We start from the raw sequence: 23,081 nt of genomic DNA, 5'->3' as shown, positions 1-23,081 counted from the left end.
ACTGATGGATGTAACTCCCACTCGTGCATCTGGTGGCTGTACCTGCTGAGCAGATCCGCCATCTGATTGTCGGTGTTCGGCCATGAGGAAGATGTTTCTCTGAATGGCCCACTTCCACATGCTTTGAGCCAGATGAGACAACTGTGGAGAGTGTGTACCTCCATGCTTTTGGATGTAGTACATGGCTGTCATGTTGTCCGTCCGGATCAACACGACCTTGTTGCACAGATGTACTTTGAAGGACTTTAGCGCCATGAAGATTGCCATCAGTTCTAGATAGTTGATGTGCATCTTCTTTTGCTGCGTCGTCCATAGTCCCTGCACCGTGTAGTGGAGCACATGAGCTCCCCATCCCTGGAGAGATGCGTCAGTTGTCAGGATAATCTGTGGCACAGGCTCTTGGAACGGTCGGCCCTTGCAAAGGTTGTGTGGATTGCACCAATGCAGAGAGTTGTATGCCCGACCGGTCACCAACACTAGGTCTTTCAACTGTCCTTGAGCCGGAGTCCCCTGATGTGCCAAGCATTCCTGGAGCGGACGCATATGCAACCGTGCGTGCGGGACTATGAAGATGCAGGAGGCCATCATGCCTATCAACTGCATGAACACGCTGGAAGGGAGTGTTGCGGTCTGAACCTCTGGATGAACGACTGTATGTTGTCGATTCTCGCTGGGTTCGGTTGAGCCGTGGCAGCCAGAGTATTTATCGTCGCGCCCAAATACTGCCGCACGTGGGCTGGCTGAAGGTGCGACTTCGGATAGTTGAGAGAAAATCCCAGACTGTGAAGGAGGTGAATGGTGTGGGACATGTCTGCGGCGCACTGCTGGGCTGACTTGGCTTGAACGAGCCAGTCGTCTAGATAAGGGTAGACATGTATGCTTTGTCTCCTGAGGTGCGCCGCAACTGTCGCCAGACATTTTGTGAACACTCTGGGAGCAGTGGTCACTCCGAAGGGGAGGACCTTGAACTGGTAATGCCAGTTTTGGATGGTGAACCTGAGGTATTTCCTGTGGGATGGGTGGAGTGGTATGTGAAAGTAAGCATCCTTGAGGTCCAAGGTTGCGAGGAAGTCTCCCTGTTTTAACAATGGGAGAACCTGCTGCAGTGTCAACATGTGGAAGTGTTCTGATAGAATGTACTGGTTCAGGGGGCGTAGGTCCAGAATCGGTCTGAGTGAACCGTCCTTCTTTGGGATTAAGAAGTACAGGGAATAAACCCCTGTGCCTTCTTCCTCCATTCTTTTGGAACCATCCCTCATCGCCCTCCACAGAAGTCACTGGCTTACGAAATAAGTCCACCTTTGTCCCTAATCAAAACATCCCTAAAGAAGTCCTTGCATTTGAACAGGTCCTGTTGTCATCGATCGACAAACTCGAAAAGGGCAGACATTTTGTACAACAAAACATAGGCCAGAAACAACATGCAGCAATCAAAGCCCTCAAGGAAGACCATTCCATCATCATTAAACAGGCCGATAAGGGCGGGGCAGTGGTGGTGTGGTCTTGTGATCAATATCTAGCAGAAGGCAACAAACAGGTGAATAATGTAACCTGGTACAGACGTCTTTCTGAAAACCCTGTCAAAGAGATCCAACGACTCATTGCTGATTCACTGCAGGTGGGATTGGATGGCGGTTTTCTGGGCAAAAAAGAACATGAGTACCTTCTAAGAAAATATCCCAGAACCCCAGTGCTCTAACTCTTGCCAAAGATTCACAAGAGCCTTCAAGACCCCCCAGGACGTCCAATTGTTTCTGGATGTGACTCTTGTCTTGAACCTCTTTCCCAGTATGTGGATTTCTTCTTGAAACCATTCCTACAGACGGTCAAATCATATTTACGTGACACGACTGACTTTCTTCATAAGGTAGAAGACACTGAGTTCGATCCAGACACCCAATTGATGGTAACAATGGACGTCACCTCCCTCTATACGCAAATTCCACAGGAAGAAGCGTTAGAGGTGATGGAGATCTATTTGAACCTTAGGGTTAGGCCACACCAAGTACCCACTTCCTTCATTTTGAGACTGGCTGAAATTGCCTTAATAAAGAACTATTTTTCATTCAATGGCGATTTCTTCATGCAGGTTAAGGGCACCGCGATGGGGTGCCCTTATGCCCCTGAAATGGCCGTACTGTTCATGGCTCAGTACGAGCAAAAGTTTGTGGACAATAACAACCCTTTCGAACAGCATATCCTGCAGTGGTTCCGTTACATAGATGACGTCTGGCTCCTGTGGCAGGGGAGCAAGACTCAACTGGTAGCGTTCCATGATTGGCTCAATAACAGGCATGCTGACATCAAATTCTCGATGGCACAGAGCAATGAAAGGATGACCTTCCTTGATGTTGAAATATCAAACATCAATGGGGTTCTTAAATCATCCCTTTTTAAAAAAGACACTGACAGGAATACTATTCTGCACCACAGGAGTGCCCACCCGAGGAATCTGAAATCCAACCTTCCATATGGGCAACTGTTGCGCATCAGGAGGAACTGCTCTCACTTGGAAGACTTCACGTCCCATGCGGCGACGTTTTGTCAGGAAATGCAAGCAAGGGGGTACCCAAAGAAACTCTTGAAGCACTCTTTCAAAAGAGCTCGCTTCACCCCCGAGAAACGCTCCTACAAGTACGGCCCAAACCGACACTTGAAAGATTGGTCTGTGTTACCACCTTTGGACCAGACACACACACACTAAGAAAAACTGTGTTGAATAACTGGCACTTAATGGCAAACTTAGAATGTCCACTCCCGCGACCGCTGTTCGCTTATAAGAGAAACCAAAACGTGGGACAGCATATCATGAGGGCAGATGTATCGTTACCGAAAAAGAAAAGCGATTTACTAACTCAGTGGAACCTTAAACCAATCACAGGACACCATAAGTGTGGCACCTGCGTTGTGTGCCCAAATACAATCGAGGGCGATGAGTTCCATCATGGGGCCACCAGATGGAAACACTCAGAATTTTCTAACTGTAAAACCAAGAATGTTGTTTACCTGGTTCAGTGCCCCTGTGACCAAATTTACATTGGCAAAACTAGACAACAAGTGAATACACGCATTTGCCAACATCGGTCCCGAATCAAAAACAAAATCATGACTGCCCCCATGGTTGAACACTTCTTGACTGCCAACCATGATGCCAATGATCTTAGATGGACGGTATTGCATACATTACGTCCATCACAGAACAACGCAGATCTGGACAGAATGCTCCTTAAAAAGGAAGCATACCTTATTCTGAAATTTAACAGTGTACAGAAGGGCCTTAATAGCTTGTCCGAGATTGCGAGACTTTGATCCAGTTGTGCCTTTAGTCCTGATGCCCGGACAGGTCGCGTCTCAGTTTTTCCTCAGTCCTAATTGACACACTACATGTAATCCTCTCATCAGCACAGCACAGCATGAACTACAAATCCCACAAACCCTAGCACACATCCAAGTGCTTTTCTCCATGGTAACAATGGTGGCGTCCATCTTTGGATCCACGCAGAACGCTGGAAGCTTTGACCGAGTAACACGGAGGTAAGCATTGCTCCCGTGGCTCCCCGCCACTGTCTTTTGTTTACTCTCGGTCAACGCGAAAACGAACTAAACCGTTCCCGCTTGCCTTTAGTGGAAACGGTGCCCGGTGAAAATCGCACACGCCGGCTTTCGAGGTGAAGTTCGATCGGAGACCTAGACCCCTTTCACCGACTTTGACTGAATCTAAAAGGTATGTCCCTTGCTACATAGTATAGTTTTCGGCGACTATTTAAACTGCAGTCCCATACATCAACTTCGAACCTTTGTACACACAGCGTCAATGACCTCACTCTCAGCGAGAGTTTACAGAAGAATTTAATTTCCAATTTAAAGGCAGCCGCCCCCGTCAAGTCGAGAAACAGTTGACGGTATGTTAATTTTTAGTTCATTTTTAATCAATTTGGCATCACTACATATTCTGTCAGCCATACGTTCTAGCTGTGCTAATGGAAACTCACCTTGTTTTAGGAAGTTCCGCCTATCTGACTCCTCTTGGAGCCCATCCAGCCTGCACTGACAATTGTCCTTTGAATTTGTTTTCGCCGAAGATCTGGTAGGTCCCCTGGCTGTATGTCACATTACAGGGAGTCCTGTCTTTTTCACCCAAAATACTTAAAACGCCCTCTCTTTTCTAAATTTCACAGACAGAGTAATTGTGCCCTGATGAGAATCCGGAACACAAGCTCCTGGATTCGAAACGCGTCGGCCAATTGGAAAAGGATAACTTGGACACCAGCACTTGCTGGTTGATAAATAATTTCGAATTTGCCTTCACGCTCCTTTCCTAATTTTCTTTCCTACTTTTTTACAATTTTTCTTTGCTTTACACAAAGTCTTATTTATTCGATAATGTGTTTATTATTCATTGCATTGCATATTTAATGTCACTGTCTGTTGTAGAATGTTTTTCATTTTTGTGAACAATGATTATATTTTGTTTGTGAACACGTTGTTGTGTAGAAAAGTCTAACTTCAGTTCTAATCCATATTGTATATATGTGTTTGTCTGTCTATAACAAGTTGTTTTTGACAAAACAGAGTTTGATTCTAAAAAATTGATTGGCATAAATAAAAATACCTAGTTGAGTACGACAAGCAGCGTTTTCAACTTTCCTTAAATGTGGTAAAAAAGTAAGTGGTGGGGCACTCTTTCTTGTTTACTCATTCATTTAGGCCCAGCCTCCCCACTTGTCCTTTAGGGCCAAGCTCCCCCTTTGTTTCTCTCTTCTTCCTCCACTGGCACGAGCTCTATTGCGCCTTTTTGCAGCATCACCAGAACCTCCTGCTGCAATAAGTGCAAGTGCTCTGCTGACATAGGACGTTGTTGTGGGGGTATGTTTGGTGGAGTGGAGGTCAGCTCTAAACAATAGCCGAACTGGATAAGTTGCCTGACCCACCTGTCTGTGGTGATGGACTTCCAGACTAGCAGGAACTGTTGGAGTCTCCCCCCGACAGGTGTTGGATGGTCGGGGGGCAGTGACAGGGAGTCACTGTTTGTTGGCGGCAGAGGAACGGGAACTGTTGTTGCCTCTGCCTCTACCTTTGGCACTGTTTCCTCTGTATCCACCTCTGCTCTGCTTGGGGTACGAGGATTGCGCACCACCTTTATTGAATGGCGTCTGCTGCGACATGTGCCCTCTGTTAACACCTCGACTACCTGCGCGACGAAAAGTGTTTCCTCTAAATTGTTGTGACTGGAGAGCCCCCATGGACTTTGCAGTTTCTGTATCTTTCTTGATCTTTTCCAGGGTGGCGTCCACCTCTGGTCCAAATAACCTATCTGGGTTAACGGGCTGGTTGAGGATAGTAGTCTGTATCTCTGGCTTGAACCCTGAGATGCGGAGCCATGCCTGACGCCTCAACATCACACTAATGTTGATTGCCCTCGCTGCCGTGTCCGCAACGTCCAGCGCACACTTGATAGCAGCGTTGGAGATGAGCTTTCCCTCCTAGATAAGCATTTCAGCTCCCTCTTTGAACTGGTCTGGAAGGTGTTGCAATAGCTGCTCTAGGGTGTCGTAGTGAGCCCTATCGTATCTGGCCAACAGAGTCTGCGTGTTTGAGATGCGCCATATGTTGGCCGCCTGAGCCGCAACCCTCTTCCCCGATGCCTCCAGCACTTTTGACTCTTTGTCTGGGGGAGGAGCTTCACCCGTGGTTTGGGAGTTCGCCCTCTTGCGGGCATTAGAGACCACCAAAGAGTCCAAAGGCAACTGGCCCTTTATGTAGGTTGGATCGCCAGGTGCCGGCCGGTATTTCTTCTCTATTCTAGGGTTGACAACCCTTGATCTCGTGGGCTCCTTGAAAATGTCTGCCGCATGTTTAAGGACCCCTTTTAGCATTGGGAGAGTCTTGACTGTTTTTTCTGCAGTTGAGAAAGTGTCAAACAGGAAGTCAACCTCCACAGGGTCAGCATGCATTTCCACTTTATGATTTGTAGCTGCCCTTTCAATCAAGGCATTAAATGCCGCAGAATCTTCAGTGGGAGACCTCTTCACGTTATAAATCTGAGGATCATGGACTGTTTGCTGGTCCCCTTGATCACCTGTGTCCATCTATGAGTCTTGTTGCTCATCAGGCTCTGTGTTTGCAGGAAAGTTGTACTCCTCATCTTGCTCCCCTTCATCCCCACCAGAGTAAGTGGGTGAAGGTGTTGCACTCCTCCTAGGCTGTGGAAGAATCTGTTCCACCAGAACTGGTGTTTCTGGTGCAGGCTTCTTGCGTTTCAGAGGAATAGTATACGACTCCAAAGGCTGTGATGTTATTTTCCTCTTGTAGAGCGTGAGCTTCCCGATGTCGGCATCAATGTAACGTTCCGACCGCTCTTCAATTAAAGGTTGTCGATGACTTAAACCCCCAGCCGGGGGAGATGACTTCGACACAGTGTCAGTGGGCACCGACCGCGGTGCAAAGGCCTTCGGCGCCACCTTAGGCGGTAACGTGTAGAGGATCGGCGTCGAGGTCTTTTTTGGTAGATCAGCCGGCTTCGGTGTGGAAGGAGTCTTCGGTTCCGATGCCAGTGCCTTGTCCTTAATTCGCTTGAGGGAGTCCGAGACCTGCTTCGTAAAGGAAGCGGATGGTTTCGTCGACCCGACCGATGCCCTCGGTCCGCCTCCAGGGGAAGACCCGAGCGTCGATGACTTCTGCTTGTCTGCGAGAGGCGCAGGAGCAACCGGGACCGGTGCGCTTCGATTACTCTCCACGGCCGCGGACGTTGACGCCGACGGCTTCGGAGCAGTATCCTTTGCTTTTGGCGTCGGGACCCCAGACTTCGGCTCGGCGCCCTTGGCTGACTTTGTCTCGACGGCCCCTTTGTTCTTTGGGTCGACAGACTTTCCCGAGGCAGGCTCAACAGCCTTTTTGGATTTCGGCTCGACCGCCTTGCTAGAGACCGGCTCGACGGCCTTCTTCGAGCTTGGCTCTTTGACCACCTTTTGTACCTTTGCCTGGTCGACAGCTTTCTTTGGCTTCGAGGCCTCCGAAGACGACGGCGTTGATAATGGAGCAGGCGTCTTCGGTTTCGATGGCGCCTCGGCCATCTTAGTTATCGTCGACACCGATGGTTTCGGTTTCGATAATGGCGGCTCCGCTGAGGTCTTGGGTAAGGCCGAGTGGCGATCCCGCGACCTGAGCCTTTGTAAGAGTACGAACGGGGCATAGCTCATCCTCCGAGCTATCTTCCATGGCCCCATAAGCTTCTTCGTCGTCCCCTACCTCATCGACGATTTCCTCTAGGTCTTGGCCTTCGACGTCCGCTTCGTAGTTGGACTCTACCTCCACCGGTGCAGGTGAAATCTGCAGCTGAAGCTCTTGCTCTTCTGCGTCGTCGAAGATGTCCACCGGTGCTGGAGCCGATCGCTAGGCCTCGAGGCGCGCCACGCGCCGAAGCTTGATCGTTTTCTTTGATCGAAATCTGGAACAGGCCATACAGTTGGCCTCGTCGTGGTCCGGCGACAGGCACTTGTTGCACACAGGATGGACGTCGATGTGTGGGTACTTGGATTCACACACGGGACATTTCTTGAAAAGACTCCGCTCCATGTCGTCGAAGTCTTGCTGCGTCTACTGGGCCTCGATCACCGAAGAGTAACACGACTCCCCGGATATACGACTCGACGAATTGGAAGTTATACGGGACCGAACGCGAACAATACCAACGGTATAAGGAAGGCCTTTTGGCTTTGAAAAAGTTTTGTAACGACTCCGAACAGGAGACGTCGAAATCACATCCGAACCCAATGGCGAAAAAAAAACCAATCTGGGGATGGAGTCGATGCCCATGCGCACTGTAGTCCAGGGGAGGAGCCACCTATCTCGTGATACTTCGAAGACTCTTCCAGGACAACAATGTGCAATCATCCGGACCCAACACTAGGCGGCGATCTATGCTATAGATATGAATTTAGCAGCCCACATGCCTCGAACCTTTCTGTTACAATAGCTAGGAAATTTTTCATTCTGGCGCAAAATACATGATATGCTGAGTGAAGTACTCGCACTCACTATTCATCAGGAAGCAAAGAGATGTCTTTTGAATGTGTGGGAGCCCAAAGACCTGAACAGTAAACGCATACTAAGGGTAACACTGGGCCTGATGATAGCAAAGAGAAACATCGCACAACTATGGGGGGCCACACAATCGCCCAAAATAGAGGCCTGGAAGGCAGACATGGACTGGTGCATGTTCAGAAAAAAAAGACAGCATACGTGGCACGGGGATGCCCCCAAAAGTGGTCCTCCATTTGGAATTATTGGAATGTCTGTACCCCCCGCCCCGAGTGTTCCTCTACATGATGATTTTCCTTCGCCGTGAATGATCTAACAACTCAAGAGCAGTGGCTCAGGAACTGGTTAAACTGTGATTGCCATGTACTTTTGAATTCCTCTTTGATGTAATGTGTTGTCGATTCTATATATGTTCAATAAAAAGAATTCTAAAAAAAACAATAGAGATGGATCCATCCCAAGTTTTGAAAATGTCAGATATTTCTGACCTGACTGGGGACTCAGTGTCATTGCCACAGCGTGTAAAGAATCTGAAGCCAGAACATTTGTTGGCCACCATCAGGTGTGACCCAGTCACCGGCATCAGATAGTCTGCTGATTGCCCTGATTCTTGAGAAGATGCCAAAGTTGTTGATGGTGGTGACTAACTTCTGGAGGTATGACTTAGTGACTCGTGTCTTTTTGTGCTTACTCTTCCACGATTTTGAAGAAGGTGAGGATGGGTACTCAGATCTTGGATGGGATTTTCGACATCTCCACGTTCTTCCCTGGCCACGAACATTTTTGCATCACGTTCTGTGAACACCTGGGAGATTTAAACTACTATCTGGAAGCTCTAACGGAACCAGATACTGTGACCCTTATGGATATGATGAACAGTGCCGATCTTAGGCAGCACGTAACAGGCCCCACCCATGTGGCAGTGCATATGCTGGAAGGTATTGTTTCCAACCACACACATCTCTCATTCACTGCCTTGTTGCCTCTTGTCTGGACAGACCATGCAGCAGTACAATTTGAGCTGGCCCTTCCGGATCACCCCGCTGTTGGAGGGGGCCCTAAGAGGCAGTTGGAAATTAGAGCTTGGAACAAAATTGAGGGGACAGACTTAGAAGAAATGCTGGCTTCTAGTTTGCTAAGAAAATATCAAAAGCATAATCCTAGCCACCACCCCTTATGCAATCTAAACTGTCTTGAAAGCTAAGAAATGTGCCACTGTCTAGGATTAGATAAGTTTAGAGCACAGCACCAGAATGATATCAATGCCACCAATCAAAAGATTAATACAGGCACAGTTCTAAGTCATAACATTTCAAAAAATGTTTTATTGTTTATAATACATTTGTAAAATTCAGATGACTCCTATATACATTTACAATATTTTAAGTAAGGCTTATATTTAAAAATTAACTTGTGGAGTAGTAACTAAACTGCTTGGAGAAAGATTTCAGGTCTGAACATTGTTTCCTTCCTATTTGTTTGCCTGAACTCAAGGAAATGCTCTGCCTAATTCTCTCCCTCCCTTCTTCTGATCACGGTCCTCTTTGGGCAGGGATGGGCCAATTCTTAAACTCTTGCATTTGGCCACTGGAACTAAATTTACATCAACGCTGCACTAGAAAGTGAACATCTCCAGTTAGATTAGAATTCGTTCTTAAAGTCATACTTTCCAGAACACCAAACAAAATAATGAATGCTTTGGAGTTCTGATACACAGAAGTGTGCTGTGGGTGAGACCTGCAGAAGCACAATTACCAACGAAGAATAAGTGCCCAGCTAATCATGGATTCTAAGCTCAAAGGCAGCCCAAAAGACACCCGTCGAAGCCAAAACTGGGCCACATGGTTTAACTTATTGGTGGCAACCAAGTTCTCAAAATGTAAATGAGACCATCAAGTTTTAAGGAAACCAAGCACTCTGAAGAGCTAACTGGATGAATGCCTACTAGCAGGAATACACAAAGCGGTCTCTGTTACGATACACACATCATAACACTAAGTGTACAAGCAAGCATCAAAGAAAAAGTGGATGTGGAAGGGAGACTGGAATTCTAGATAGAGAGCAGAGTAGTGGCTAAGTTTACCATTTGGTTTTCTTGCAAAGCAGCAATAAAGGCAAATGGTAAAAGCAACCACAGTTAAGACATTAATTACTTTTGAAACACCATCTATCTATCCAAATTGATCTTCTAAACCAGAAAATGAAGGAGTTTTAATGTGACAATATTCCCTGAGCATCAAGCCAGTGCAAAGCAGTAATGCTCTAACCCACCAAAATGCAGCCAATGTGTGGCTGAGGTATACGTGTTGGCCCCTAGGCACTGCTAGATGTCCATTATCCCTATAACAATGCTCAACTCTCTCTGTACATATGAGGTAATCCATTTCAAACAGCTAACCAGACTTCTTGGTTTAGAATGTGCCTTAGTGAAGACAATACCTAATCTTGACAGGGAGAAGCAATTAAGAGTGCACTCAAAGTCACAGACAAACAGGATAACAGGTTCCCAAGGGCACACTTGGTTACCTACACTTTGTAGTTGGTCTTTCACAGGCACTTTACAGCACAAGTGGTCTTGAAGGTGCCAAATTGTATCCTGCGACTTTATAAGCACCACGCGGCAGAAATGTCGAAAAGCACAGGCAAAGAATCATTTCTGGTATGCAAGTGCAGAGATCGGTTTTCAAACGTGCACTGCAATCGCATCATATAATGTAAGTACAGAACTAGAACAGTGACTGCTCCAACCTTAAGCTGCCTGTCAGAGCTATGGCAAGAAGATCAAATGCAGGACACTCAAATGGCACTCTGCATAAGTAGTTTATAGAAAAAGGTCTTGAGGACCACCAGAGCACCATCGTTATGTGCAGGTCCAGGCAACTGGTTACAATGATACAAATTCACATCTCCAATCCTAACTGGAGATCGAGAAGACGTACAGAGGAGCAAATTCTACGTTACAAGAGTCCATATACTCCTGCCGCCAACCCACCTCACCTTTAAATACACTACGCATTTCCAAAGTAATACTGGTTTTATTCTTCCTGCTTGTTTTGATCTCATGTTTTTACAAATCTTTGGCTACTTTAAAAGTTAAGCCAGAATTAACCTCATAATTCTTCTCACCCTATGAAGAAAAAACATTACAAAACCCACTTCCTTATTTTAGGTCAATTAAAAAAAAATATTCACAAGAATCAAATGAATTCCACATTAGTTTTTTGTTTAAACAAGGCAATTATGAAAGATGTTTTTAAAACAACCATTTAAAAACTTTCTTACAAAAAAGTATATACCTGGATACAGTCTCAAAAAACTGAGGAAAATATAGTTCCACTTCACCCTCCTCCCCTCCCCACCGATACCCCCAGTGAGAGCCAAAGGATAAGGTAAACAAGGGTAGAAAGATTTCATATACTGAATATAAAGCTATGGACAACATATATAGAGAAGAACAGAGGTAGGGCTGGAAAAAATGAAGGGGAGGAGCAGGTCAATGAAGCCTGAGGATGTCTTGACAGTAATGATTAAAAAACCCACAGCCCATTTCCCCATCTGAGATTATAAGGCAGCAAAATGTGTTACTTCTTCAGTCTGTTTCAGTCTCCATTTTTCCTCAATAAACCCAGAACATGTCTTGCCCAAGCAAGAGGGAGCTCAGTCCAGAGGCCACCAGGCCTGGAGATGGCTGGATCAGGAATCCCTGCTCTCCAGAGAGAGATCAGTCCAGAGGCCACCAGGCCTGGAGATGGCTGGATCAGGAATCCCTGCTCTCCAGAGAGAGCTCGGCGGTGGCTCTTTGCAGATCTGTGCTGACACGTCGGACGGGCAGGTTCTCCTGAGCCCCTTCTCGCTCGGCCTGGACAGTGCTGCTCAGAGACTGCTTCCGGGCAGGGGAGCCGGGTCTGGCCTCCTCCACCGCCTCCTCAGCCCGGACCTTCTTGTCTTCAGACTCCTCGGTGCAGGCCTCCATCCGTTGATCCTCGCTCCAACGCCGCTTGAAGCGAAGCTTCAGGGGGATGCACTTGCCACTCTCCGCTCTCTCCTCCGGCTCACGAAGGACCTCCAGCCCTCTCTTTTCCCAGGTGGCAGCAGGAGAGTCCTCTTCCCTCTTTAGTAAGGGAGGTCTCTCCTCAGGCACTGGTGGCAAGGGTGGAGGTGGAGTCTTGAACACTTCCTCGTCACTGTCACTGTCAGTCACCTCAACATTCAGATCTTCATCAGACTCCATGTCTGAGATGGGCTCCACTTTGATCTGGGGCAGTCCCGGGGGCAAGCTCGTGCTGGCATATTCAGAGGAGTGGAAACCACTGCTGCTCCCCGCCCCATCTGCCTGCCCAATTCCCTGCTTGTCCCTGTTCCTTCTTCCCAGTGGTGGGGGCTGCAATTTGAATTTGAAGGATGTAGTGTCTTCAGGGGGCAGTTGCAGGGGTTTCTCCGGCCGCTGCGGTTGGGGTACCACAATGCTGGGGTAATGAAGGAAGGCCCGGGGGCTCAGGTGATAGTTATAGATACTTTGATGATGAGCTTGAAGATACCGCTTCATGTCATCCGTGTTGAAGGAGAAGTGGCTGCCTCCAGGGTACATGGGACTTAACGTGGGCGATGGCGTGTAGTTCATGTGGTTGGGTGTGATTGGGAGAGCAGGGGACAGCTGGGGCGGGAGGAGCCCACTTGGAGCCCCCATAGGTGAGACGGGGAACGGGCTCAAGGGTTCAGGGACTCTGGAGCGGGGATACACTCTGAAGATGCTCTCGTGGGCCATGCGAGCATGGGATGGGAGAGGTGGTCCACGGAAAGAGTTCATTTCAAGACTACGCCGCTGCTCCTCCGCTATGCTCTCTTCCACTTCAGAATTGGCGGAGGTCCCATCACTGCAGTCACTGACTGACCCACGGCCAAGGCGGCGGGCCACGGACGAGAACATTGGGGAGCGCAAATCTTCATTGGGAGACAAAATGTCAGAAGGCGTAGAAGGTGGGAAACGGAAATGAGTCCCGCCGGATGGCACAGGTGGAGCACTCTGGGGGACGGGTCCACCTGAAAGAAACAGAAAAGGGTTAGTCCAAACAGCCAGTCCAACTTTTCTCCCATCATCAGAGATCTTTTCTAAGCAAAGCTAATGTCCTAAAGGAAACGCGGTCTTGGAGACAGGTAGTTTATGGAAATCGCCATTTTGGGTCTATTAAGAAATATTACAAATGCAGCAATGGAGATCTAACTTGTGCTCCAAAAATGACAAGGTATGCAGCATAATGCGGCATATACGGTGGCAGTATTCTTTCACTGTTTTTCATTTTTAACGCACATAAAAACTAGATGTTTCACCTCTTGAGGTCTTGTTGAACACTGAAATACTGCAATCCACTATTGAAGGGTGGCCAGTTACCCTTGCAATGCGCCTGCCACTGCAAAGCACCAAGTGTGCATTCTTTTGTTTCCTTTCAAAGTAACCTTTGATACATTTATGCTAGATTTTTTTTTAACAGTAATGTTTAAAATATGCAGCAGATGGACATGAAAAGCGTCGTGACAATTAAGCAGAAAATGCAGCAGCATTGTCTAATCCGAATGCCGGGTTTCATACATCAAAATCATTTTTAAAAACTATCATTATACTGATAAACATCACAAATGCAAATAAAGGAAGGGGCTGACAAGAAAGAATTATACAATAAAAATCAGGTTCCTAATTACAAAAACATTTTAAAGTCTTTCTAGTAGCACAAACAAGGTAGAGGTGAACAAAACATGTACAAATAATAATCAAAATTCACTAAGAGAACAAAGAAAGTGTTAGACAATCATAAGTTCTACTATACAGTAAATAAAAGACAAATCGACCTGTCCGTCTGTACAAATCGTCAAAATGTTGGCCCTCCAAATATCTTCAATCTGCCCATTATCAGGACTAAGTGTTTTCATTCAGTTCTATTTAGATCGAATTTCCTACGATATTTTAAAACCATCTCCGAGGGAGCCTTTGCGCTTATCCCTCTTTACCAATTGGACATCCTTTTTGCTTTTTCCTTACGCGTATAAACACGAGAACTGCATCGTCACCAGAATACCTGTTTTTATGTAGCACCTTCCTCACGATTGTGTTAATTTACATATCTTACTAATTACCAAAACACTGAGACTTCCTCACTCAGGGCTCTTGCTATCAGATTTCTTCAACTAATGGGGACTATAGGAGAAACCAGCAAATCCGGAAAAGCAATCCTCCTTTTTCAAAAAGATTTCAGAATGTGCTAAACAAAATGGAGGCCCAAAAAATACATCCACATCTTTTTATTTAGAAGGAAGGTGAAAAATACCAAGGCCCAGAGCAAAACATTTACTGAGGAACAGTGGTGTCTGTGGTGCACGGACTGTTGCAAAGTCATCCTGTGCCCTGGGCACCCCCAACTTTTTGCTGACTGATGCTGGTGGCAACTGACTCTGACTGACTCTGGGCTCTGCCTAACCACGCCCAGTGCTATGCTGAAAGAGACACACTAGAATACAGTTAAAACACCCACATACACTAGGGTACAAAATGATATGGTGGGGTACCCCTGTGATTGACAAGCCCTCCCCTATAGGCCCCTAGTATATAATAGGGCAGGGGGATTGAAACTACCTAGAAGTTCCCAGTGCCCTGGGGAATGGCAGTTTAGAGGCCAGCAGCCTTTTTCTGCACGTGCATGTGTGCACTGCTGAAGCCCGAGATCAGTTTAAAAACAGCCTTTGATGCCAGGACTGCTTTCAAGAAGTACATTGTGCATAAATTCAACTTTGGTGTTTGGGGCCCTTAAAAATGGATAACCTACAATGTTTTAGCATATTTGGGGCCCCCAGGGTCTCCCCTAGGTATCCCAGGGGCAACGGGTCAGGTATTTATAAGGTACACCCTTATAAAATGAGTTTTTATATGTCTGGGTAAAGTGAAATTTCACATTTCACTCCCCACATTGCGGTAAAGTGCTGCTGAAATTCGACTTTGATGCTAGGAGCATTGTAGAGGGAGAATCTGCAATATTTCTACAGATTCAGAACCCCTAAAGTCTCCCCTAGTTGCACATGGAGTGGGGTTCTAGTAGATATAAGGCAAGTGCTTATAAAATATGTTTTTGTAAGTCCTGGTGCTGGAAAAATGGCCCAAGTCATTTTTTCCATTGCAAATCCCCTGTTACATAGGTTAACGTGGTAGAAAGGTATTGATTAATAACTATTGATAGGAGAGGGCTAGAAATGCCATTCAAAGATTTCCCAGAATGGTATTAATAAATTCAACAATATCATTGTGTTGAATTTCTCCTAAAGTGTACCTACAAGAAGTTATAAGAATTTCTTGTTTGTAGATCCAAATTCAGCCTTCCAGTGGTCTGCCCTGATTGGTCAGAGTTAAGTGGATTAGCCAGGCTGCTTTGAAGAGGTGATAAAGAGCCCCTGGAGTTAACCAGCTCTGCAGACAGGGCAGTGTGCTGTTCAATAGGAATGCCAGGCAAGGGGGAGGGGTCGTAAACTTTGGTCTACAGAGACCATTGTCATTTACAGCGCTGAACTTCCCACCTTAGGCAGATGGTAGGATTACGGAAGGTATGAGCAGATGCAGGGGGGGGGTTGAAGAGTCCCCACAAAGAATTCCCAGCCTGGAGTACCAGTGGATTTGTAAGGGTTTTGTTCAAGTGGATTGCAGAATTGAAGTTTCACACTTTCAAGGACCCTCTTGGAGATTCCAGAACCTTGGACTGTGTGTTGGACACGTTGGGACCCGCAAGCAGAACTTCAGGAAGGAGTTCTAACTGGACCCCGCCTGCTGGAGAAGGTGGCACAACACATTTGGTGAGATTCTCCAGAACAATTTCCAAAGGTGTGTCCCTGTCAGAGAAAACAAAATGACTAAAAGGGGCACTGTTGGTTTCTAAGCACTAGAAAGTGACTAATCTACAAATTCATATCTCAGGTTCCCTATAGTGGATTTATTTTGTTTTGGTGTCATTTAAAAATATAACCTATTTTTATAAATTGGAGTTGGATTTTTATTTTGTACTGTGTCTTAATTATTTACTGTAATGGTGTTTTTAAATGCTTTACATACCTCTTTTTGAAGTTAAGCCTGTCTGCTCGCAGCCAAGCTACCAAGAGTTGAGCATAAGAATGATTTTTTATGCTGAGTCCTACCATGTGTTAGTGGCCTTATTGCCAGCGGCACACCTACATTTGCCCCTACCAATAAGCCTCTTTCCAACATGGACACACTGAAAAATGGCAGCCTGGAACCTCAGAAAGAGGAATTTGGCCAATCCAGTTTACTTTGCCTTGGAAAATACATTTTCAAACATGAGTTTTAAGACCCGTGTTCCATGCCAGGGTCATTCTAATTGGCTTTAAAAACTTGACAAAGAGGTGTTACAGAATTATGTGCACAGGCACCAGTTCAATGGTTTATGGATTATTGATGCAAGTTCTAGGAGCATGAAGAGCGTTGTAATCGCCTCAGACAGGCCATCCGACAGTAACATTCACAAGGAAAACAAAAAGCACCCCGCCCAGCAACTCTTCTACAGCTGGACGTATCTTCATTGACGACTCTGTCATTCATAAAGCAGATTGAAGGCCCCAGCATCCCCCCACCCGCCCCATCAGCACCACCGGTACTCTCCACAGACCTTGTTTCATCCTCCCAATCGGAGGAGGACCCTCGCCAGAGCCTGTGAGATAAAGACTAGAGAGGAGGCAGCTGCACATACTCACCTCCCAGGCCCATATCAATGAACGGATAGTTGACCAGCACCAGTTTATTGAAGTTGAACTTGTAAGTAAAACGTTTGCCTTTGGTTTTATGCAGTATTCTCTTGTTGTAGTAATACCTACAAAGAGAAAAGAAAGAACAAATAAACCACTCATCCAACGGTTAATACTTGACATATACAATATGCTTTGATGACGTAGGAACGATTCCACAAACAGAGAGCAGATTTGTTGTCAGCAATGGAGACTTGCTGGTGTAGCGTGAAGCAACGTCTGAACTGGCTGACAACTACTGCACACAACATATCACGTTAAGATCTTAAATGGTCTCACTTCTTGTGAAGTTGCAACACTTCAAACGAGTTTTGAGGTAATAGCTTTTGTGTAGATGTAGAAAATAAGTTAGACAGAACTTCCGCAATCATTTCAAATAAAAAGCATGGGCTTCTGAATTTGTGTCTTTCTCTTACTCCCATGGCTTCTTTAAGGGAGACCAACCAGCCGAGAGAGATCTGTGTAGTTCGGGGAAGCTGCTGACAAACCTAGAAGTCAATTTGAGACACTCCTGTGATTCAGAAGAAACCTTTCTACTTTGGTATTAACAATATCAATAAGAAAAAATGGTAGACCAAGTTAAAGGAAAAGGTTACTTACCTTATAAGAATCTGTTGGTAGCATGTAGTGCTGCTGATTCACATTCTCTGAACATTCCTGCCAACTGGTGTTGGGCTGGGACATTTGCAAATTGCTTATTTTCTAAGAAGTCTTTAGACTCACAGGATGCACTGGGACTTCTCTCTTGGTGGGCATCATAGGGGCACCGACTCCAAGTTAGATTTTTACCCCCCGCCTTCTGGTTTGGATGCGTGTCAATGGTGCTCCAAGATTTGACCCGTCTTCAATGGTTTTTTCAGGCGCATGCAGTGAAATGTCACGCAAAGCGTCAAAAGAACCTTTTGTCGAAGGGGTTTCCCTTTGTTTGCACCCTTCAGAAACCGACACCTACTGACCTCGAGAATGCTTAAAGCGTGATGGAATGGATGCCTTTTCAGTACTGCCCCTGGTGCCATGCAAGTACCCATGGTCAGACCATCACAATATTTTCTGCACCATAAGGAAGCCGCTTGTGAAACTTGCTCCCGCTTCCAGTTTGAAGAAAACCATGTGATACAGAAGGGAGAGGCGCTGGGCGCACCGTAAGATGCATCTTCAACTAACAGGACCGCCCCAGAGCCCTTCCAGCTTTATGCTGCACAAACCTACACCTAGCCCAGAGGCCATCTCATCCAGCACCTCTGACCTAGAAGAAAAGGAGTAGGCTCTACTGAACCTCAGGGCCAGTGGTCCTCAAGAGAAGACCGCAAAAATGGTCATTAATTCGGTCAGCTTCAACATCCACTTCAAGCCTCACAAGAGGCCTCATGCCCAGGTAGAGCACCCCTCCAGAGGGAGTCTGGTATTGAGCTCTTGGCACAAGACATTACTGCCTCCAGGACCTCCGCCGCCTTCGGGCTCCTGTTGGCACCAGGTGAAGGCCTTGGATCTGGAGAAAAGATCCATCCAAGCATACCAGCTCAAGGACACCGACAAGCCTCGACATCAGTTGAAGCCTGCACCCAGACCTCCTTTGACAACCAAATCCAAGGATTACGAGCAACAGATATAAAATTGGAATCTCCCCCAGATGAAGGGCCCGAAAGGATGGAGAATATCACTTTCTGACAACGTATGAAGGCCACTACCATTCTGGCGATCCAAGCAGACGCTAGTATCTGTGTAATAAAGAGGGAAGAGGCAGTCGGATTCCAATTTATCTTTCTTAGTACATCTAAAATCCGGGGTGGGCAGAGTTTTTTCATACATGCATATCCAATATCTACGGGAAGAGGTTCAACAAGAGGCTCATCCTCGAAGGAAGATTTCCCCTTCACTAGCCACCCAAATAGTTTCCAAAGACTGCACCTGAAGTGACAGTGGCACAAGGGAAGAGGTCTGTGTCCACACTGAAGACTATGAGACCGATGCTATCGACTCAGCGTCTTCCGTGGAAGTGGTGCCATGACCAGAGCCTGTGAAAGTGTGCTGGCAAGTAGAGGTTGGGTCTCAGGATTCTGGCCTATAGGGGAATGAGGGACAGTCCAGAAGATAAATAAGCATGACCTGCCATAAAACCTTGACCTGAGACAGGTCCGATTTGAGTTTAAGGACCTTTCAGCCATGCAGAGGACAAGACCATCGTCAGTTCCGCAGACTCTCCGAATGGTCCCAGTAGCCGAACTGATTTCATGAGGATGAAAAATATTTTTCATATTCCTCCTAGTCAGGAAGGAGGAGGAAGAGACTGTTTGAGCAGCCTTAAAGGCCTAAGTCAGAAATAGTCTGGCTTTCCACTCAGCGATAGTCTCTGGGTACATTAAGGTATAAAGTAATAATAATAATAATCCATATTTGTAAAGTCACTAACCGAAACATGATCAGGTCACAGGAACTTCATGCAGATGCCCTGGGGACCTTAAAAGGGATCTCTTTCAACATCTTTCACCATGTTTGATCCTAGACCCCCCCTTATAAGGTTAAATCTGACCTAGCCAGTCAATAGATTTTGAGAAATTCAACTGGAACTGGTGTCAGCGAGCCAAACTGTGGTATATATGGGTAGGTGCGCTAAACTGTTACCAGGTAGAGTCACACGGTGCACTTGACAGGCTGGAGAAGTATTGCAGAGGAAAAGGTGCCTAGCTGTGCAGCCCTCACTTGTACTCTTCGCTGGAAAGCTGGTCTAGTTGGCTTGCTGTTGTGCATTTGGGTTCCAAAGATGAACCACTGGTATTACCAAAGGCAAATGGGATACTGCTTGTAACAGTCCTGTTTATTTCTAGTTTGTTCTAGTACCACAACTTCATGCCACTGTACATCTAGATCAAGAAATCTTAAAGGCAAGGAGGACAAAGTGACTTTAGTGTTTGGTCGACTGCTCAAATAATCGCATTTTAGTATGGTGGGACTAAATTTGGGGTAGCTATTTTTGTTGTTCTGCAAGTTGGTCCATGTGACCACCCCAAGCCTGCAGAGGTCCTCAGTCATATCAACTGTACAGATGCAATGACTGCAGAGGTGCTGTGGAAAAGCGAAGTCTGTTCAATCTGCTATCGGATCTTGGTACACCAGAGAGTCCTGCAGGTGTGTCATGTGGAGTCTCAAGATTAGAGAGATGAAAAGAAAATAGGTTACTTACCTGCAACTATGGTTCTCCAGCATTGGCATCTGGTATGTATAGTATTATTTAGCGCAAACATGACGGTATCAGACCGCTTTACAAATGATCAGGGACAAAATCGAAAGTGATGCGTGTGGCAGAACAACAACAAGCGTATAAAAGATGGGGAAGGGGATATATCGAACCATTGCAAATAGAAAATATATGAGCATAGAAAAACAAAAACAAATAAAGATGTTGCAAACAAGCAAAGGATCTGGAATGAAACCGGAAGTAGCCAGGCTAGTCTGGGAGAGGGAGTCCATACAAGGAGGAACAACAAATGTGTGATGGAGGTAACTTAACATGAAACCAAGGGCAGAACAGGTACCGTTCCAGTTCAGAAAGTATTCATCAGTAGTGCTTTCACTTCTTTTTAGGTCTTGCCTAGCGTTGCAGCGCGCATGCACTGCTCGCTCTGAGAGACATATTGTGAGACAGGACATTTCAGAGGGGGCTTGCCCCTCATTTTCATTGGATCGCGTCATCGTTTACCGTGAACGGTGGCCTCCCATTGAAAATTAGGTTTCTTTGTTACCACCCTTTTGCCTTTTGGGACGGCCCATCTGGACTGGATTGTTTGCTTCACGGCTGTCGTGAACCAATTTCTTATTTAAAGTAGGCATGTTATCTAAAAAAGCAGTGGACCAAAGGATCCAGTCCGGATGGGCCGCCCCAAAAGGAGGAAGGGCTGCAGGCCGGCACAACGCGCACAAAGCTTTAAGCTTTCCTTCCAAGCAGGACTGCCTCGTTTTTTTCTTTCAAGCGAGACTTTTTTTCCTCCACTTTACATATTTAGTAATAAACGCCCCTCACACCTCCCAAACAGCATCGAGCGGCGAACCCCGCGGCCATTTGCCGTCCGCCACTCACATCTAGCCCACTATGTGGTTGCGGGAATCCTCTGCTCACTTGAGGGCGAGCTGTATCACAGTGTGGACTGCAGAGCACCCCACTTCGTGGAAGCGGTTTCCAGCATGTTGAAATAATTATCTGCTCCTTTATATTGGAGAATGAAAGTGTAACAAATTCATGTGTCCCTCCAGCAATCCCTCCCCCTCTGCCCAGGAGCAGTCATAATATGTTCATTTCAAGTTTTGTGTGCTACTTGTTGTTAAAGGTGCCCTAATGTGTCCACTTGATCTCCAACGTGTCGACTGACGGGCATGCATGCAGCGGGCACGGCTTGCAGCCTGGAGATGTGCCCTCGTGTTCAGAGCTATGAAGTGCTGGCGAGTTCCGTAAACTCTGCCCAGGCCTGCCCATTATAAGCCGCTTCATAAAGAAAACAGAGGGGCTGTCCGGGGATAGGAGCCTTTGACTGTTTTTATAGTTTCGGTTTTGTTTTTACAAAAGTTGAGAATACAGATTGCCAGCCATTCCCTCTTAAAACTTTACAACTTTAGGATGCATGAGTGTGGGCGGAGGGGTCGGGAGGGGCGAGGGAAGAGGTGTTGGCACCGTGCCCCCCACCCCTCACAAAACTACAGCAGGGTCTGTCCGAGCAGGGACTGCGAACTGCTGCCTCAGACCTGCCGACCAACAAATATGAACTGGGCTACTGCTGCCCAGGAGAATGGTGACCATTGTGTCGTACTATAAAGGAACAGCAAATAAGCAAGTCCATCTTGTGGTTCAACGGTGTCACACACAGATCACAGCAGCATGTGCATAAGCCTCCTAAGCTGTCTGTACAGCCGGGACAAAAGTGATCCAAGGACGCGGATTCGTGGAGTTTGGGCTATCATGCACTCGGCTCCTCTGCTGCTATCTGTGTGGTTTTTACGGTTGTTTGAACCCAGATTCACTGAGTCCTGGTCCAGTTTGTGAGGGCTTCAGATGCGGCCGCTGAAGTTACTGAGGCGGCTAGTCGTTGGAGTGCTCGAGCCGAACAACAAACCCCGGCCAAGTGAGCTGCTCCGTGGAGCCCACGCTGCGTTCCTCAACCATCCTTTGGAGCGGCAGGGCATCTGATGTGCCTTGGTGAGTAGCCCGGAGAGCAGTGTGGATGAAGGAGGGCTCAGATGGATCATTCTGGGCAGCAGGGGGGTGCAGGGTGAAGTTGTGTACCGGTTGTGCAGTGTTGCCAGATTTTGAGACCTTCCTCGTACTGTCTTCTCCGTGCCTTATTTCCCCATCCCATACGTTATGTTGCTGGCAGGAAACATAAATTCTAGAATCTAGACCAATAGGAAGAGACTTCTGTATTTAAGCGAAGGGCTGGGAACAGGGAGGGGAGTACCATCAGTGTGAGGTGAAACTGAGGATGTTTGAGAGTTCCTGGTTATGGCAGGTACGAAGCATTATTATAATATAGTAAAATGTTGAATGATGGGGTGTTTGGAAGTTGATGTGAGCGAGTAAGGAAATGGGAGAGGAAGAGGTGAGTCGCGGGTTGAATGGTGTCACACAGGGGTATTTGTGGGCTGTGAATGAAGAGCGCACTGAGTGGTGTGTGAATGGAGTTACGAGCGAAAGATATAGTGAATGAATGTAAAGTTGAATGTGGCTGTGTTAATACAAGGGAGGAGTGAGTGGGGTACAAGGGTTGGGGGGGTTTCAGAGTGAGCACAGAATAGATTAAAGGTCAAGATTCCCGTTAGTGTATAGTTGTTGGGTTGACGGTATTTTTACTGTTCATGTACGAACCTCAATGAAGCATGTTAAAGAATGTAGTTAAGTCTCAAAAATTAAATGAATTGTTATTGTCGAGATTTAATGCGAAAATATGCCAATGGTAATACAGTTTTTTTGTACTTGTTTATAGTGACCCCCGACGAAGGGCACTTTAATGCCCGAAATGCATTGGGTTTCTACTAAAATAAACAACACTGCCTACAGACGAATTTGCTTCTGTCGTGTTTGTGCAAAGAGGTTCGGATGGCCCAGCACCAACATTAGAAACTTTGAAAATTGGCAAACATTATTCCGCCTGTGGAACGAGATTATTGTGGTGAAAGCGTAAAAGCATAGCGTTGAAAATATGGATCAAATTGCAATAACATGATATATTGGTTTAAAAGAATGACAGCCTATCAGGCGACTG

At 46.5% G+C, this 23,081-nt stretch overlaps 1 protein-coding gene across 4 annotated transcripts in view; it reads right to left on the bottom strand.

Moving 5' to 3' along the window:
• Positions 1-9,345: 9,345 nt before the first annotated feature.
• ERF (ETS2 repressor factor) overlaps positions 9,346-23,081 on the bottom strand; it is a 337,451-nt gene continuing 323,715 nt past the window's right edge. For 3 of the 4 annotated variants that reach the window (XM_078651330.1, XM_078651331.1, XM_078651329.1), the window contains exons 3-4: positions 16,783-16,898; positions 9,346-13,080 (exon numbers count right to left, since the gene is read on the bottom strand). In XM_078651330.1, the coding sequence (XP_078507456.1) occupies positions 11,798-13,080; positions 16,783-16,898 (1,399 nt within the window). In that variant the 3' untranslated portion in view covers positions 9,346-11,797. The remainder of the gene's footprint in view (positions 13,081-16,782; positions 16,899-23,081) is intronic. The other variant, XM_078651328.1, reaches the window with a different exon arrangement.

Source organism: Lissotriton helveticus, chromosome 7, assembly GCF_964261635.1.
Source record: "Lissotriton helveticus chromosome 7, aLisHel1.1, whole genome shotgun sequence".
In the NCBI taxonomy this organism is placed as follows: domain Eukaryota; kingdom Metazoa; phylum Chordata; class Amphibia; order Caudata; family Salamandridae; genus Lissotriton; species Lissotriton helveticus.
This window is presented reverse-complemented; position numbering and strand designations above follow the sequence as displayed.